The sequence below is a fragment of the Calidris pugnax genome, unplaced genomic scaffold, assembly GCF_001431845.1.
Source record: "Calidris pugnax isolate Ruff unplaced genomic scaffold, ASM143184v1 scaffold300, whole genome shotgun sequence".
Taxonomy (NCBI): Eukaryota; Metazoa; Chordata; class Aves; order Charadriiformes; family Scolopacidae; genus Calidris; species Calidris pugnax.
This window is the reverse complement of record NW_015091014.1, coordinates 163,145-180,751: the sequence shown is the minus strand read 5'-3', so window position 1 is coordinate 180,751 and position 17,607 is coordinate 163,145. Positions and strand designations below refer to the sequence as shown.

The 17,607-nt window shown below is 50.3% G+C and overlaps 2 protein-coding genes across 2 annotated transcripts; both read right to left on the bottom strand.

Annotated features, from left to right (window-relative positions):
- Positions 1–4,300: 4,300 nt before the first annotated feature.
- Positions 4,301–11,197, bottom strand: LOC106896000 (keratin, type II cytoskeletal 6A-like). The gene is made up of 9 exons (XM_014955689.1): positions 10,796–11,197; positions 10,179–10,387; positions 7,138–7,198; positions 6,396–6,491; positions 6,070–6,234; positions 5,569–5,694; positions 5,210–5,430; positions 4,904–4,938; positions 4,301–4,509 (listed from the first exon to the last, which is right to left on the bottom strand). Exons 1-9 carry the CDS (start codon positions 11,180–11,182, stop codon positions 4,301–4,303), a joined length of 1,509 nt encoding a protein of 502 aa, XP_014811175.1. The 5' UTR covers positions 11,183–11,197.
- Positions 11,198–13,096: 1,899 nt separating this feature from the next.
- Positions 13,097–17,332, bottom strand: LOC106895999 (keratin, type II cytoskeletal 5-like). The gene is made up of 9 exons (XM_014955688.1): positions 16,856–17,332; positions 16,222–16,436; positions 15,865–15,925; positions 15,668–15,763; positions 15,233–15,397; positions 14,323–14,448; positions 13,732–13,952; positions 13,433–13,467; positions 13,097–13,327 (listed from the first exon to the last, which is right to left on the bottom strand). Exons 1-9 carry the CDS (start codon positions 17,330–17,332, stop codon positions 13,116–13,118), a joined length of 1,608 nt encoding a protein of 535 aa, XP_014811174.1. The 3' UTR covers positions 13,097–13,115.
- Between the last annotated feature and the right edge of the window lie 275 nt (positions 17,333–17,607).

The following is a 17,607-nucleotide window of genomic DNA, read 5'->3' as shown; positions in this document are numbered from 1 at the left end:
AGGTCACGATCTCCATGTCCAGGGCCAGCTTGATGTTCCTCAGCTCCTGGTGCTCGTGGGCCACGTCCTGCTTAGCCTTTGCAGGGATCCAGTTCGGAGAAGTTGCCCTTTGCATCCTTGCCCACCACTTTCCCGTGCTCCCCAGCCTGGGCAACGGCTCCCTCCAGTTGGCATCTCTGCAGGTGGGAGATTTTCATTACTGGGCCTTATTTGCATCTGCTTTGCATAGTTCAGGGCTCTTGAATCTGCCTGTCCGTGTGTTCATCCACCTGCGCTCTGTTGAGTTTTCAGACTCTGTGGGTGAAGCTCTATCTCTAGGACCCTTCTCTCTGCTGGGATAAGCCTTCAGTGTCTGCGGTGTCTTCTCACCGCAGGTCTCCGCTGATGGCAGTTCAGTAATTAGTCATTATAGACCATTTTATTCTGTACTCGGGGTTATGGTCAAGTCTTGGTCAAGTCTTTGAGCTGAGCAGCTGGTGTGTATTTCATCACAATGGGCTTTATTGCCCCTTTTCTCCAGTGGAAGAGTTTTGGAAAGCCACAACCTGGGAACCGTGGTTGCCGCGTTATTGTCCCCGAGTCCTCCTTTCCTGGGCTTCGGTGTTTTCACCTTCTCCTCTCGGGCTCTGAATCGTTCCTTCAGCTCCACAGCTTCGTGCTGCACGTTACACGAGCTGTCCTCCTGTTTGCCAGCGGCTTCTCTTGGTTCCTCATACTGAGGAGAGGGAAAACACGATGAGAATAAATACCAGAGTGAGGAGATGAGTCAGAAATTAAACCTGGTATGATGTCATCATGCTGAGCCGTGACGTCAGCGGTGATGTCATCCATGTCCAGGCTTCACCCTCTTGTCCATTGGCACAATGACGGGGGTGGTTGGAGCCGGGTGGTTTCCTGGGGGCAGCAGATTCTCGGTCCTCTGCCCTGGGGGGGGAAGGTTCCCTGCTGCTCCCCACGGCGTGGAGACAAGGAGAAGATGGGGTGTCCTCCGTATGCCGTGACATCAGCCCTCGCCGCAGAAAACCCAAGAAGGGATTTACTGGTTTAATCTCTCTGGATTTAGGCAACAGGACGAGAGGAAATGGCGTCAAGTTACTCCAGGGGAAGTTCAGGCTGGATATTAGGAAAATTTTTTTCACCAAAAGGGTTTTTAGACCTCGGAACGGGCTGCCCAGGGAGGTGGTTGAGGCACCATCCCTGGAGGTGTTCAAAAGACAGGTTGATTTAGTGCTGGGAGATACGGTTTAGTGATGGTGTTGCTTTTTGTTTGTTGTGGGGGTGTTTATTTTTGTCAAAATTAGGTTGACGGTTGGACAAGATGATCTTGAAGGTCCCTTCCAACCTAGAAGATTCTGTGATTCTGTGATTTTACCTTCCCCATCAAGCTGAAACAGATTCCTTAGGGTCTTGCCCACTCAGTGCAAGAGTAACACCTGGGAAATCCGGAGAGGTCAGTGCAGAAAACACCAAAAATTCTCTGAAGTGTTGGGTTGTGGGAGCTGAACTGAACTCCTAACCCTTAAAGAGGCCAGGGGTGGAGGAAAAGGGAGCAGAGAAGGAAAAGCCATCACGGCTCCTCGGGCAGTTGATCCCTTGGGTGAGGGACTCACCTGGATTTTCAGCTCATCTTTGTTCACGTAGGCACATTCTGTATCCTGAAGGGCATAGGGGGTGCATGAAATGAAAGAGCAAATCGCTCTGTTCTACAGGAAAGGCGGAAAAGTCCTCCCTAGAAAATGGAATAGGTGATTTTTCAGTCCCGTCTGCCGAAATATTGAAAAGGCTTTGTGCCATGGGTGGGAACCCTCTTCATTCTTTTGCCTGCGGTGGGATAATGCTGAGGGCTTAGCCCTGAAAATCTCAGCCTTTTATTTTATTTTTTTTTCAAAGGTGCGTTTGCTTTTATGTGATTTATTATTTTTTTTTCCCTTGGCATGTACCATGGCCCGAGAACATGTTCTGCTCCATGAAGAGGATGAGAGAGAAGTTCCTGCATGCAAGCCCCAAAGCTGCCTGCCCTATTTTGCCACGCAACGTTTGAGGGTAAAGCTGTGTGGGAGTTGTGAGTGCAAAGTGCTTTTTGGGAGGCAGCCTAAAAGGAGTTCAGAGAGCTCGGCATCCTCCGTGATTGGGCCCTGAATGCTGGAAAAGGGCTCTTCCGTGTGATAGTTGGAAATGCAAGAAGTTGCTTTGGCTTCTTTTCTCGCTTTCTCTCTCTTGGGTTTTTAATTACAGACCTGGGCAGAGCTCAGTACCGTCAGCTTGTCTGAGCCAGCCCAGCTTCCATCTGCTGACCCAACAAAACCCAACAAAAAACCTCTTCTCAGGAGCGTTGTTCTGCACTGGGACTGCATCCTGCTTTGGAATCACTTGGCCTGATGGCTCTGCTGGCCCCTTTGCAGAGAGGATAGAGATAAATCCCTCCTGTTTTCACAGAACCACGGAATGCTGTGGGGCTGGAAGGGACCTCTGGAGATCATCTCCCCCAACCCCCGGCCAGAGCCCAGAGGAGGTTGGATTAATCCAGGGTGGGTTTGGAATCTCTCTGGAGAAGGAGACCCCCCCACCCTCTCTGGGCAGCCTCTTCCAGGGCTCTGCCACCCTCACGGGAGAGAAGTTCCTCCTCGTGTTGAGACGGAACCCCCCGTATCCAAAGTTTGTGCCTGTTGCCCCTTGTCCTGTCACTGGGCACCACTGGGAAGAGTCTGACCCCATCCTCCTGACACCCATCCTTTGATGAGGTCCGCCCTCAGCCTTCTCTTCTCCAGACTAAGAAGACCCAAGTCCCTCAGCCTTTCCTCACGGGAGAGATGTTTTGGTCCCTGCACAAGCTGCAGGGCTGGAACCAGCCTTTCCAGAAGTTTAGGTGCATGGGATCCATCTTTCCTGACTTTCAGACACCTTTTGGTGTAATCCCTCAACGCAGATGCCTTCAGCCTGCAGCACTTTTGGTCCCGTGGAGGGAGGAAGGAGGGTGGTGTTACCAGGGAACAAATCACTTGACCCAAAAGTGTTTGTTTCTGTCCCGTGACCGGCTCAGATGGAAGTGTTTATGGCCAGGTGAAACCAGCCCCACCTTCTGCTGGTGCTCTGGGAGAAACCTCCCAAAGCGCTTGGGTGTTGCTGCTTGGTGACCCCCCCATCTCCAGTACATGTCATTTTCTCTGGGATGGGTTCCTCATCCCAGTACCCCCATAGATACTGGGATGGGGAGGAGGAGGAGGAGATGGGAAGGCTCTGAGTGAAAGCGAGTGCCGGTGGCAAATCATCTAAACCTGGTTCTAAAATTACACTTTTAGGTGAATTTCGTAATGGCACAGAAACCCCACATTTGCTCATGAGAAGTTTAATTGCAGTTTATTGAAGGAATTTCACGGAACTTGTACATTTCAACGGGAGTGGAAGATGAGAGGAAATGAGCTGGTTAGTTACATTTTTGGCACAGAATTCTCCAACCCCTCTTTGCCTCCCTCCTCCTTCCATAAAAAGAGAAGAAGAAGAAGAAAAAGCAAACCCCAAGCTAAGAACAAAGGCACTGAACCAGAGATGTTTTTCCAGGTTATGTTACCAAAGCCTCCTTTTTGTTTTGCTTGTATTTTTAACCCCTCTCTCTACCTTAAGCTCACTCTGGCTGGTGGAAAGGAGAAGGGTTTGCTGAGATAAGGTCCTGTAGGTTATGTGGTCTTCGGGCTTAAATTATACATACTGGGTGGGTGACGAATTAGGTGTTACAGAGATCCAACCCCTTTCCCCTATGAAGAATGACATTTTTGGGTGCAGGGGGAGCTGGAGTGCAAGAGGAACTGGGAAACAGAGCAACTGCCTCTACGTTGAAAGATGTTTTATTTTTGAGCCTTTGGGGAGAGCAAGTGGAGAGTGGGACCAGTCAGGAGCAGGGGACAGGAGACCCTGGTCTCCACGCACCTCCCGCTTTCTGTCATCACCTTCTGCTTTCATCTGTTCTGGTGTAAATCCCAAATCCTGCCTCTGCTCTGGATTAGCGCCGGGGCACTGGGGAAGCTGCAAGCTGGGCTCTAACGATGGCACCCCTTAATGGGAGGGCTGATTGCTCATTGACTGGGTCAGCTGGATGAGGCTTTAGGCAGAGGGATTACTTGGCCGTGGAGAGGTGGAGAGGCATCTCTCCCAAGCTGATAAGCAGCGCTGGGAATACGTTTTACCCTAATGGGAAGGTGATAAGCGTGATAACACTTTGGCTGGTGTTAATTGGCTTTGTGCTGGGCAGCAGGAGGGGATGCTCAACCTCTTCTGCTCCGGGCGAGCTGGGGGCTGCTGTGGTTTAGCTCCGGTAGCTCTTCTTGCTGCTGCTTTTCGATATGAACCTCACGCTGGAGCTGCTTCCCGCGCTGGAGGAGAAGCCGCCGCTGGAGGAGAAGCCCCCGCTGGAGGAGAAGCCCCCGCTGCCGCCTCCCCCGGCGCTGAGCCTGCTCCCGAAGCCCGGCCCCAGTGCGTTCCCGGCTCCGAAGCTGCTCCCGGCTGAGACCACGGCTGTGACAGGAGAACACGGGGCAGAGGGTTATTAGCACATTGGGAAGAGCACAAAAGGATTTCAGCCTCTAGTTTCACACATTTCACGGGGTTTTTCTTGGACAGTCAACCACTGCCTCTGTCTCACGCATCTAATTCTCCCCGTCCTGTGGCAGAGCTGGCCCTGAGACATCTGAGTCTCCTGGGGACAGTCTCAACATACAAAACCTTTCCAGTTCAGAGCTGGTCAGGGAAAAGATGTATTGGGCCCTGAAAAATCCTCAGTATACCCCATTTTTTGCTGGTAACTACTAGCTGCAGAACTCATTTTCATTGTTCTATCTACAGTCCCAGGTACATCTAAGGAATAACTCAATGAATACTCAATCTATTGCTTAAGAGCCAGGTTACTTACAAATATTCACTGCACCAACGCCTTCTCCAGCCATCCTGGAAGAGAGGACAGAGAAGAAAGGGCTTGTTATTTAGGACAATTTCAAGCAAGAGTCTGGGACTGGGGCCACTGGGTGACAGGATGGTCTGGGGTGTTAAGATCTGATGATGAGCATCCAACAGGGATTGAAATAACCCCTGTAACGGCGTGGGACAGGGGTGTGTTTTCTCTGCAAGCTTTTGTGGCCCTTCCCTCTCTCATTGCAAGGCAATGGTGAAAACATTTAGGGGTTTTGACATTATTTGGTTTGGAGGGGGAGCCACTTACCTGCACTCCTCTCCCTCCAGCAGCTTCCTGTAGGTCGCGATCTCGATGTCCAGGGCCAGCTTGACGTTCATCAGCTCCTGGTACTCGCGGAGCTGACGGGCCAGGTCAGCCTTGGCCTTCTGCAGAGCATCCTCCAGCTCGGACAGTTTGGCCTTGGCGTCCTTGATGGCCATCTCCCCGCGCTGCTCAGCATTGGCGATGGCCGTCTGCAAAGTTCCGCACTGCAAGAGGTGAAAATGGGTCTGGTTGACTGCCCAGTGGGTTTGGACGCCGATTGCCAGGCATCCTTGCAAGAAGGGTGCAGGAAGGTTGTGGGGATGGAGATGCCCCCATGTTTGGAGGGGTCTTGTGTGCCCTACCTGTTTCTTTACGTTATCAATTTCTGAGTGGAGCCGCTGGACCATGCGATTCATCTCCGAGATCTCCATCTTGGTGTTCTGGAGGTCGTGCCCATGCCGGCCAGCTGTGAGCTGCAGCTCCTCGTACTGGGATGAGCAGGGAGAGGAGACACCAGGGCAGAGTCAGGCCTGGGCTGGAGCTGGAACTCACTGGTAGACATTGTCCCTGCTCTGATCCTCTCCTGACCAGGGCTTTTGTCTCTTTCTGTACTCAATCGAACTCTTCCTTATGACTTTAGCCTGTGTCCTTCTTCCTCCTCTCTCCTTGTGCTCCTCCCTCTCTCATTGTCACAATGGCATTTCCACGTGTCCAAGAAACCAAATGAAATCCTGTCCAAATTGACTTGATTTTACACCCTACTGCCCTGACCTCTCTGTTTGCACTCTCCACTATACGATAGCCTTTGGGAAATGATAAACAACAATTTTCCTGGCTCACCGGGTTAATTTTCACATCCTCACCTTGCTCTGGTACCAGGACTCAGCCTCTGCCCGGCTCCGGTTGGCGATGTCCTCGTACTGTGCTTTGACCTCGGCGATGATGCTGCGCATGTCCAGGTTTCGGTTGTTGTCCATGGAGAGGACCACGGAGGTGTCGGAGATCTGGGACTGCATCTGGGACAGCTCCTGTAAGTCAAACCAACCCGTTCTCAGTCCCAAACCTTTCACTGTTGTGCTTGTCCCGGGGATGGTGTGCGGTGGAAGGGTGGGAATGGGAACTGGTTCGGTCCTGGTGGCACCAGGAAAATGGAGAAAAAGCCAAACTAGTAAATTTGGGGGATTCTTACTGCTTCGTAGAGGGCTCGCAGGAAGTTAATCTCATCTGTCAGTGCTTCCACCTTGGCCCCCAGGTCCACCTTGGTTATGTAGGCAACATCTGCATCCTGGAACCATGACAACAGAGATAGTGAACCAAACCTTGCCTCTCCGCATCCTTGTACAAAGACCAGTTGTCATTTAATACAAACTACAACTGAGGACTTTCTTGACCTCTGTGCCTTTAAACAGAGCCAAGAGTGAACCGGTTTCTTCCCTCCACCTGTTTTTTGGAGGAGGGAAGGATGATGTCCGTAGATCTAAGCAATTTTTGACATGTTAAAAGCCACTGAATGTCCCTTCTTTTGCTAGCGCGCAGGCAGATATTTGGGATGACGCTTGAACTAGTGGAAGTTTCTCCTTGTGTCTCCTGCAGTTGGGACCAGGGGAGCTGTGGAGGGTGGGAATGGGTACAGAAAGGCTGCAGAAGTGGCAGAGCATCCAGAGGAGTGACTACAAGGTATGGATGACCCAGATCTGATCTGGTACCTGGGGGGACTCACCTGAATTTTGGACAAGGGGCTTAAAACAAGGACAAGCTATTGCCAGGGCCTGACACACTGGCACAACTGGGCGTTTGTGCTTCAAGGAGGGATGACTACACCTTTGCTAAGTGCTTTGCCCAGGTTGGCACCGCAGGATAAAAGGGTTATTTGCATTCAAATGTGTTTTGCCTTGAAAAAGCGTGTCCCTGCTTTGTTGTTGGTGCCTCACCTTCTTCAGCATCACGAAGTCATTCTCGGCAGTCGTGCGCTTGTTGATCTCCTCTTCATACCTGTTGGGAAGAGGAGATGAACATCCCCCTGCAGCATCCTTGCTGCAACCCACCCCTCCACCATGAGCATGTGGATATCCCTTCTCCACATGGGGGGCTTGGGCAGAGACCAAAAAGTCGGTTCCCACCATAGATGTTGGTCTAGATGACCTTCAAAGGTCCCTTCTAACCCAAACCATCCTATGATACGTCTTTGGAGGAAGCAACAGAAATAGCTACTAAAGAATGCACATCTGTCCTTGCTCTGTCAGTGCATCTATTTTACATGGGGTTATTAGAGATATATATATATATCTCACCGACTATGATAGAAAGACAGCACCCTTGGGCTAGGTGGTGGGAGGAGGCCATCGAGAAAAGCTGCAGGCCTTCATTAAAGGCACGTTTTATCCTCCCAGAAGTTTTGGCCTTGAATAGGAGCCTTGTACTCTCTGCATTTTCTCAGGCCGGGAGGGCTGGGTGGAGCCGGGGCTGAGCTCATCGCCGCCACACCTGGGTTAGTCACAAGAGCCGGGATCCCTGACGCCAGCTCCCGCCGTGGCTTCGGGAGAGCCGGGGATGGCCAGGAAGGAAGGAGGACGATGGCCTGGGCAAGGAGAGCCAAGGTCTGGGTCAGCAGCAGCACCCAGTCCCTCTCTTGGAAAAGGATAAAAACCAGCAATAGCCGTGGACCGATGCCCAGTTCGAATGAGATGATTAAATCACAGAATCTTCTAGGTTGGAAGGGACCTTAAAGATCATCTTGTCCAACTGTCAGTGGGGGAGGTGAAAGACAGGGGTTCGAAGGGAAGAGTCCGTGTGGCTAATAAAACATTAACCTTTTCTGACCCTCTCATGGGGGAAGATTTCTTCGCATCAGGAATGTCCAAGCCTTAAAATAATATGTGCATTAAACAAAGTCCTAGCCTTTATGGAGAGTCCTAGTCTATATAGGTTTGTGGGTCTCTAAGCTCTAAGCCAGGTACAAGAGGAAAACTAATTTGGCATATGTCTACTTTCTAATTGCTGTAGGAATTAGTATTTGACTCAGAAGAGCAAAGCATTAAGAAGATTACTTTGGGACCCGCAAAGCTTTACCCATAAAGGTAAGAAGAAGGGATTCCTAGGAAAAGGGGAAGAAACGGTGACGTCCTTTGGTAGGTGCAGGTTTTGTTGCCCCAACACAAGATGACGGTCCCTGCCCAGCAATGCGTATGATGTAATTGAGCTTTTGCCCAAAGATTCTCTGATCTGGAGCCAGAAGGAATATTTGCCACTTTATGTTAGATGCAGGCGGAGGATTAAAGTCAGAACCTCTTCTTTGGTTGTCAAAGGGTTTCTTGGCTGAAGTCATGGCACACCCAAGGGTCTTTTCTCAGCCGAGCTGAGAAAAATCTCTGCTGCTGCTTCACTGCTCCAGACTGCTCTAACGTCAGATATTTGTTCTCCAAATTTAAAGTGGCTTTCACCACGGGCCTGTGATGAGAACAGGAGAGGACACTCTCGGACCCAGTGAATCAGTAGCAGGATTGTGCTTACGGTGGGGGTTCATCTCAAGTCGGCCACCTGGAACTTGACTATTTTGGCTAAGCTCTGACTTTTGGGTTTTTCTTCTGTAGCTGATGGAGAAGGATATTTATCTCCAGAATGTCATTTCTCCCATCCTAAAATGAGTTAAGGAGTTCCAGGTGGTTGACCTGGAGCAGACCCTGAGGTCTTAAATGCCCAAACTGACACGGGACAGATTTTTTTTCCCTCTCTTAAGTGTTTCTTTTCTGAAGGCACAGAGAACCCTAAAAAGGAAGGCTCAGAGCAGACTGTGGGTGATGATTTCTCTTCCCCAAGGCAGTCGCTTCTGATCCGATGCTGCTCTGGGGCCAGAGGCGCTGTTGGTGGAGGTGGCAGCAAGTGTCGGGCACCTGATCTCCCAAGAAAGAGAGAGCAGAGGGTTTTTGGGCAGAACGCACGTGTCCTTGTGAAGTGCAGCCGCCTCCTGCCTCTCAGCTCTTGTTTTTCTGGTTCCAGATTGACAGTTTAAGCTCCTTAACTTATTCCTGTCCATTAAGCAGCGTGTCCCTCGTGGGCACGGGAGCAGACACTAGCACTCGATAGATGTTTTTCCAAAGTGCAGAGGGTGGATGAACACTCCTCCTCCTCCTCACAGCCTAAAGAGTTAATGAGCTGAGCTGAAGCCCTCGTCCAAGATCTCAGTGACTCTCTACAGGGCAGAAGCTAAGTCCTGCCTTTCAGAAGTGCTAAAACCACCCAATACATCGGTATTAAAGAACGTGATAATAATTAAAAGGAGAAGGAGAAGAATAAAACCAAAGCAAAACACTTAAATACACACTTCAAATTTTTAAACATCTTTTCTCTCCTGGAAAGGAATCCACATCATTGAGTGTTCAGAATGCTCAATAGGCTTGGAAAGATTGAGATTTCATCCTGGTCCCTATTAAAATGACTACATAGGAGATGAAACTGTTTGGAAAGCTTAAGGTTCTGGAGAGGTTGGACTTTCGAGAAGCTGCTCCCGAAGTCCTGTGGATGTCTGATTATCTGAGCCCTTAGAAAAGTCCCCCTGTCCCTGCAAAGAAAATGTCTTCTATTGGGTAGAATGTTGCTGGTGGTGTTTAGAGAGCAGCTAAAGTCATATAATCATAGGATGTTTGGGTTGGAAGGGACCTTCAAGATCATTGAGTTCTTCCCCTGCCCTGGGCAGGGACCTCTCCCGCCAGCCCAGGTTGCCCAAAGCCCCCTCCAACCTGGCCTTGAACCCCTCCAGGGATGGGGCAGCCACAGCTTCTCTGGCCAACTTGGGCCAGGCTCTCACCACCCTCACACCAAAGAAGTTCTTCCCCACATCTCATCTGAAGCGAGGGGAAATGAGTCCTTTCTGAACTCTCCCAATTTTAGGGTTGCTTTGGGTCTTTTAACTCATCTAGGAAGAAGACAGAATGAAGCACCACGGGACGGGTTTCTTTGGGGGTGTGTTGCTTACCTCATCTTGAAGTCTTCCACCACGTCCTGCATGCCCTTCAGCTCAGAGCTGAGCCGCATTCTGTCCCCTCCCAGAGTCTCCAGCTGCCTCCTCATGTTGTTGATGTACGCCTCAAACATAGGTTCCAGGTTATTTTTCGCAATTTTTTGGTCTTTCAAGAGGCTCCATTTGGTCTCCAGTACTTTATTTTGTTGCTCCAGGAACCGCACCTGAAACCCATCAGAACAATTTTAATCATTTGGGATCATCAACGTAAAAGCTGCCTCATTTTTCATGAGATGGGGGTTTTAATATCAGAGTTTTGGTTTTTATAGTAGTGTCATTTAAAGTCGGCTTTGGATTGGCATGTCATGGACAGCTCTTTGGTAGGAAGATTTGGAAACAGGAGCAATATTGAACTGCAAAGAAACCTGGAAAAGTAATTGGCACCATGTCCAGGGTGTCCATAGAGCTCTGACAAAGCGAAGGTATATTTATGGAGTTAATAACCTGAATAAAATCCTTAACTCTGTGCATTAAGGGATTAGCAGTGACTTTATGGTGTTGAGAGCTATCCTGATGCTGCTCTACAGGCAAAGCCAAACACACCAGGCTGGATGAAGCGGGACGTGCCTTACCTTGTCGATGAAGGAGGCAAATTTGTTGTTGAGGGATTTGATCTGGTCCTTCTCCTCCAGCCGCACTCTCTGCATGTTGGGGTCAATCTCCAAGTTAAGAGGTACCAAGAGGTGGTGGTTGACCGTGACCTCTTGAATACCTCCAGAGCTACCTCCTCCTCCAAACCCAAACCCAGATCCGCCAACCCGATACGCAAACGCGCCATGACCTGGCCCGTAACTGTATCCTGGTCTGGCAGAACAATACCCTCCGCTCATGGAAATCCTCTTGCTTGCCCCTAGATTGTGGAGGCTTCTGCTGCCAAAGCCCCCGCTGACCCGTCCCATGCCTCCACTGCTGCTGCGGGACATGGAGATGGAGCTGAAGCTGCGCCGGTTGATGGGCATCGCGACAGAAGCAGCGCTGAAACTCATCGTGAGTCTTCCCGACCTGACACCGACTAACTTCTGTGCCCGGGCGAGAGCGGAGAACAAAGAGGTGAGATGAGTGGAAATCTTTGAGGAGGGTTCGGATCAGGAGTCCCCTCTGCCTTTTATCCTTTGGGAGAGCTGGGCTTGTCCGCAGAGGACCGCGGGCTCCGTTGGCTGAGCTAATGGGTTTGGAATGCTGGCACGTGGCCACCCTTCCCAACCCGTTAATCAAGAGACTCGCTAATGCAATGGGCTGGCAACCTCCAGGCTCATAAAGCTACCCAGATTTTCTAACCTGTATTTTTCACAGCGGGGATTACTGGTGGGTAAAAAAAAAAAAAAAGAAAAATGATCTATCTGTCCGGAAGATCCCTTTGGGCTGGCTTTTAGCTTGGTATCTGTGCCCATTTAATTTAAAGCTGATGGGACTGAAGTTGCCACAAGAGGGAATCTAGAGATGTGAAGATGCCAGGTTGATGTGCTTTGCTAAAACAAAACCTGACTTTGTTCTCCAGCCGGCTTGGGGTAGGAGCAACCCATCCTGATCTAGGCAAGAAGTAGGTGTCTTGGTTGGCACCCCTCAGCTTTGCGGGCACCTCTTCATCTGCACAGAGGGATTTCTGCTAAAGATGGTATTTTGGGAGGCACCTGCAGCCTTTTCCTTGGCTACAAAGGATGGAGCCTGGATGCTTTGCTGAGCCCAAGTGCTGGATGATGAGACAACTAAAAGTACACGGTCCCCCAGAGGGAAATCAACCTGAATATTGAAAGTCCAGATCATCAGATGCCTGTTTGATGTTGGACCAAGTACCAGTTCTGCTGGTGTCCATGGAAATATGTTCCAGAGATGCCGGAGAAAGAAGGTGGTGGAGAGGACGAGCTGTTTCCTTTCCAGTAGAGTGCTATTGTGCTTAGGTCTAGAGGATTAGTGAAGAGTTGGGGGGGGTTATATCACATTTTTTTAGGCCAGGCATCAGCATCCACTTGACATGTGTCACGTTTCCCTCTAAGGTCTTCAGTCTCTCGACAAGGTTGTGTCAGAGACAGAACCAGGACAATCTCAGCTCTGCTGCTTTTGGGGTATGTCTCTTGTTTCTACTGTTCCAGAGGTCAGAGAAGGGGAACTAAACCTTCCTTCCCCTCAGGGTCTTTCACAACCTCACAACCAATGTTTGGGGACATTATTCTTCCCAAAGAGGGTGAGTTTGGGGGTTTAATGGGTCTTTTCCATGTCTAATTACGCTAATGGCAGTGACGACATTTAATTGGCCTCTGCACCTACTGCATGTACAGAACAGCATGAGCTGAAGTACTTGCTTTCTTGGGAAAAACTAGATTTAGATCCCTACATGAGTCATCACCTTGAAAGATTACAGAGATTTGGGCGTGATCAAGGTGGCCTGAAAGTGCTGAGATGCTGTAATGTAAAAAATTATGCTAAAAGGTGCTTTCTCTAGCGCCTCCTGGGAAGAATAGGTATTTTCCCATCCTGTGGAAGATACTGATGCTAAAAAAACTTTACTCACACCAATGGGAACGGAACATCCAACTGCTTGGTTCCTGTTGGATATAAGAGGTGTCCGTGGAGCTGCAGTGAGTGGGGAGGAGGGAAAGGTCTTGACTCGTGTGTGTGTGACTCTCGTTTACCCCCAGCTCTACTCTGCTCTCTCAACCACTTTTTCCCCCAAGGTCCTAGAAAGTAGTTGGAATTCAAAGGAGGACGCAACAGAATCAATTCCACGTGCCTTTTATTAGACAAATACTGTGAAATGAGGGTTTCAAAGAGTCAAAGAACAAAGAGGAGCATCTTTTATATAAATAAGGACAGGCACCTTTGACTTCCAAATCTTTTGCAGGTGCCGGGGTATAAGGATTGCACCCAACGCCAGAGGAACCTTGGTGTCTGGCTTCAGTAGCATCTCTTGGTTGAAGAGGTGGTGGAGACGTACTTTGTGCTGGAGCTGCTTCCACCAACCGTGCACGACCCGGCTGCACCTCGTCCACTTCCTGAGCTGAAGCTCATTCCTCCAGCACAGACCCCACCTCCGACCCCGCTGCTGCCGCCGAAGCTGAGACAGTTCCCACTTCCATATCCCGTCCCCACAGAGGTTCTGGTCACAGCTGTGAGAGGAAAACACACTCTTTAGAGGCATCCACCAAGAGTGGGCTCCGCGTGGCAGGGAGACAAGGGTAAAAGTCACCAAATAATCTTTAAAAGTTACTTACAGATATTCACTGCAGTGGCACCTTCTCCAGAGAGCCTGTTGGGGAGCAAAAGGAGCCAGTAAGAATTCAAGGGGAACCCAGGAACACAAGTTGGTTGAAAAGGCAGGAGAATTTCCTTGGGATGTTTTTGGTGGAAAGTTTGTTGTGAAAGGCTGCTGTCTTCCCAATTAACTCATCATTATGGGCAGTTGTTTGCCTTTAAATGGGTTTCAAGTCTTTGGAATGTGAGAAGTCTAAACCTGACGAGGGTCTGTGATTCCCTTGCACCTCTGGAAATTGGGGTATAAAACGGCCCCCACCTGCACTCCTCGCCCTCCAGCAGCTTCCTGTAGGTTGCGATCTCGATGTCCAGGGCCAGCTTGACGTTCATCAGCTCCTGGTACTCGCGGAGCTGCCGGGCCAGGTCTGTCTTGGCTTTCTGCAGGGCTGTCTCCAGCTCGGCCAGTTTTGCCCGGGCGTCCTTGATGGCCATCTCCCCGCGCTCCTCGGCATCTGCGATGGCTGTCTGCAAACTGGCGCACTGTGGGGCAAAAATAGTGGTTTTATCCCTTATCTAGAGCATAGACCAGTTCTTTGTACCCTGAGGCCATGATTCCTGGTCCGGATGCAGAAGACTTTGGGTTAACATCTATAGGTGTGATCTTAACAGTCATTGAATTGATCCATATTCTGAGCCGGGTCACAACCTGGATATAATCTAACTCCTCTTTACATCTCCTTAAATTAATCTTAGCGATGTTATTGCTCTGAGATAGATACTATCATGTTCATTCCTGATCCAGCAGAATCCACTCAGATGCATTTCTTTTTATTCCCGGGAGTTGGGTGGACAACCAAGAGGTTAGACCACAGCGAGGGTGAAGACTTAACGAGTTCATGCTGCCCTTTACCTGTTTCTTCACGCTGTCGATCTCAGAGCGTAGGCGCTGGACGTGGCGGTTGAGCTCGGAGATCTCCTGCTTGGTGTTGCGGAGGTCGTCCCCATGCCGGCCGGCTGTAGCCTGCAGCTCCTCGTACTGTCACGGGGAGAGGAACAACCAGTCAAGGTAAAATATATTGATTTTGGAGCCGAGCAGAAGGTGGGGGTGTGGGTGTTTGCCCTCTGAAGTATTCGTATGTTCTCAATCCCAAATTAGCACTTCCAAACTTGATAGGATTGTTAAATCTGAAGACATCATAGAGTCATAGAATGGTTTAGGTTGGAAGGGACCTTAAAGCCCCCCCAGTGCCACCACCTGCCCTGTGCAGGGACACCTCCCACCAGCCCAGGTTGCCCAAAGACCCCTCCAACCTGGCCTTCAACCCCTCCAGGGATGGGGCAGCCACAGCTTCTCTGGCCAACCTGGGCCAGGCTCTCACCACCCTCACACCAAAGAAGTTCTTCCCCACATCTCACCTCAATCTCCCAATCTTTCAGTGTCAAACCCTTCCCCCTCATCCCATCGCCCCCCCTCCCTGATCCAGAGCCCCCCCCCATCTTTCCTGGAGCCCCTTTGAGGGACTGGAAGGGGCTCCAAGGTCTCCCTGGAGCCTTCTCTTCTCCAGGCTGAACCCCCCAACTCTCTCAGCCTGTCGTCCCAGCAGAGGGGCTCCCCCCCTCCCAGCATCTCCGGGGCCTCCTCTCAGCTCCAACAGCTCCATGTTTTTCTTGTGATGGGGGCTCCAGACCTGGACACAGGACTCCAGGTGGGGTCTCCAACACATCTTGTGTTAGAAAATCACAGTGGTACCCACCACCCAGTGGAGATTTGTGAGGTGGGGTGTGGTTTTCCCATTGCAGAAACCTTTCTGGGCACTCACCCTGGACTGGTACCAGGACTCGGCTTCAGCCCGGCTGCGGTTGGCGATGTCCTCGTACTGCGCCTTCACCTCGGCGATGATGCTGTCCATGTCCAGGCTGCGGTTGTTGTCCATGGTGAGGACGACAGAGGTGTCGGAGATCTGGGTCTGCATCTGAGACAGCTCCTGCAAAAGCCGTGGGTATTTGGGTGAGTCGAAGGCTTGGGACACAGGTGTTGCTCGGAGGGAGGAACCCCCACCCTGGTTCCACCTGGGTGGACAAAGTGGCTTTTCCAAGCCAGTTTCAGGCAGGGTTGATACAGCTCGGTGAAACGGGAAAAGGAATGAAATATTTAGTGCAACAGAATGGAAAAACATCAGTCCTGAACCTCTAAACTGGGAAAGGAAGGGAAGGACATTGGAAACTGGGAGAAGGGGGTAAACGCTGGTGCTTACGGCTTCATAGAGGGCTCTGAGGAAATCTATCTCCTCTGCAAGGGAGTCCAGCCTGGTCTGCAGCTCTGTTTTGTTCATGTAGGCAGCGTCCACCTCCTGGAAGAGGAAACAGGTCACAAAAAATGAAGTGGTTTTGGAGAAGCAGAGAAAAAGCTGAAAAATGTCTTTCTTGGGAGTCGCAGTGTGCATGGACCCACCTTCTTCAGGATCACGAATTCGTTCTCGACAGCCGTGTGCTTGTTGATCTCCTCTTCATACCTGCAGAATGGAGATGAAGGGTTGCTTTAGGTTTGTACAAAAGCTATTTCATCTTTTGGGGACCAAACTCTTATTATTTTTGTGTGTGTGTGTACAGTTTTGTACCTTCATCTCTCAGCCCTATAATTTTCTGTCCGTGACTTTCAGTCACTGTGAACTGTAGCTGAGTGTGGCTCATATTAAAATTAACCTGGACCTTACTCAGAAGATTATATCAGCAAAAAGCCCTTCTTCCCTTGTCTGATCACAGATACACGACAGGGCTCTCCAGGCAGAACGCAAATGGAGAAAATTACCTGTTCTTGAAGTCCTCAGCGACACTTTGCACCTTGTTCAGCTCCCCGCCCAGGTTCTCCTTGTCGGTCAACAAACTGTTCAGCTGTCTCCGGAGGTTGTTGATGTAGGTCTCAAAGAGGGGCTCGATGTCGTTCCTGACTGTTTTGTTCCCCTGTTCTTGCAGAAGGGCCCACTTGGTCTCCAGGACCTTGTTTTGTTGTTCAAGGAATCGGACCTGGGTGGAGAAAGGAGATGTTTCAAAAGCAGTGATTTTTAGGGTGGTTTTCCAAGGGAGGTAAGGTGCAACCCCGCAAGGATTCGCTTGCTGGAAGGTGGGAGCTCTCAGCCCTTGGGGAACAGCTGACAGTTTATACAGGTAAGCAAGTATTGCACATCTAATATTAATTAACATTCCTGGTCTCTCTGCAAACTCTGCTTCTTTACATCCTGTATCAACGTTTTCCTCCCTTTTCACTGGTCTTTTCTTAGCATCAATGTAAGGGGTGAATGGTCTCAAGCCCAGAACCCCAAAATATGCTGATAGAAATGGCAGGATAAGAGCAGTGAAATTGCTGATAAAGATATAACTTGCCCTTGCTTGTGCTTCCCCCCTGAAGAATCAACCCAGCGTAACTGAGATTTCTTATGTCTCACCTTGTCAATGAAGGAGGCAAATTTGTTGTTGAGGGTCTGAATCTGCTCCTTCTCCTCCTTCCGGATGTTCTGGATGCTGTGGTCAATCTCCAGATTGAGAGGTTTCAGAAGGCTCTGGTTGACTGAGACTTCGTGGATGCCCCCAGCAGGGAATCCAGGGCCACCCATGCCACCACCAAACCCAAAGGCACCACCAGTTGCACCAGCAAACCCACAGGAGATCCCAGTGCCAGCACCAGAAGCTACAGGTCCACAGAAGCCACCACCCCTTCCTGCCACGGAGATTCTATTGCATCCACCAAGACTGTAGAGGCTCCTGCTTCCAAAACCTCCACCAAATCTTCCATTCCCAATGGTGGCAACGCCTTGGGATGCAGAACGTGAGCAGAAGCTGGTGCTGCTGGCGTTTGGGATGAAGGCAGAGGCAGCGCTGAAGCCGGTTCTGCACTGGATCCTGGCAGCACACTGGCGAGACATGGCAGCTGATGTGATGGGGTGAGGGTAGTAGGAAGACTAAAGCAGCGAGGAAGAGCAGGGGAAGATCAGGGAGGTGAAGTTGTGCTCCCCGGGGCTGGGACCGGCCCTTTTATACCCTGAGAAGCTGGGGATGGGTCTGGCGTGGTGCTCATCTCACTGATTAACTGGGCTCGGCACACCCACCAGCAGACGGATGGTGAGTTCACCATGAGCACCATCACCTCTGAAGCACCTACAAAGTGCAGGAGTTGCATTTTTTTTTTTTTTTTTTTTTT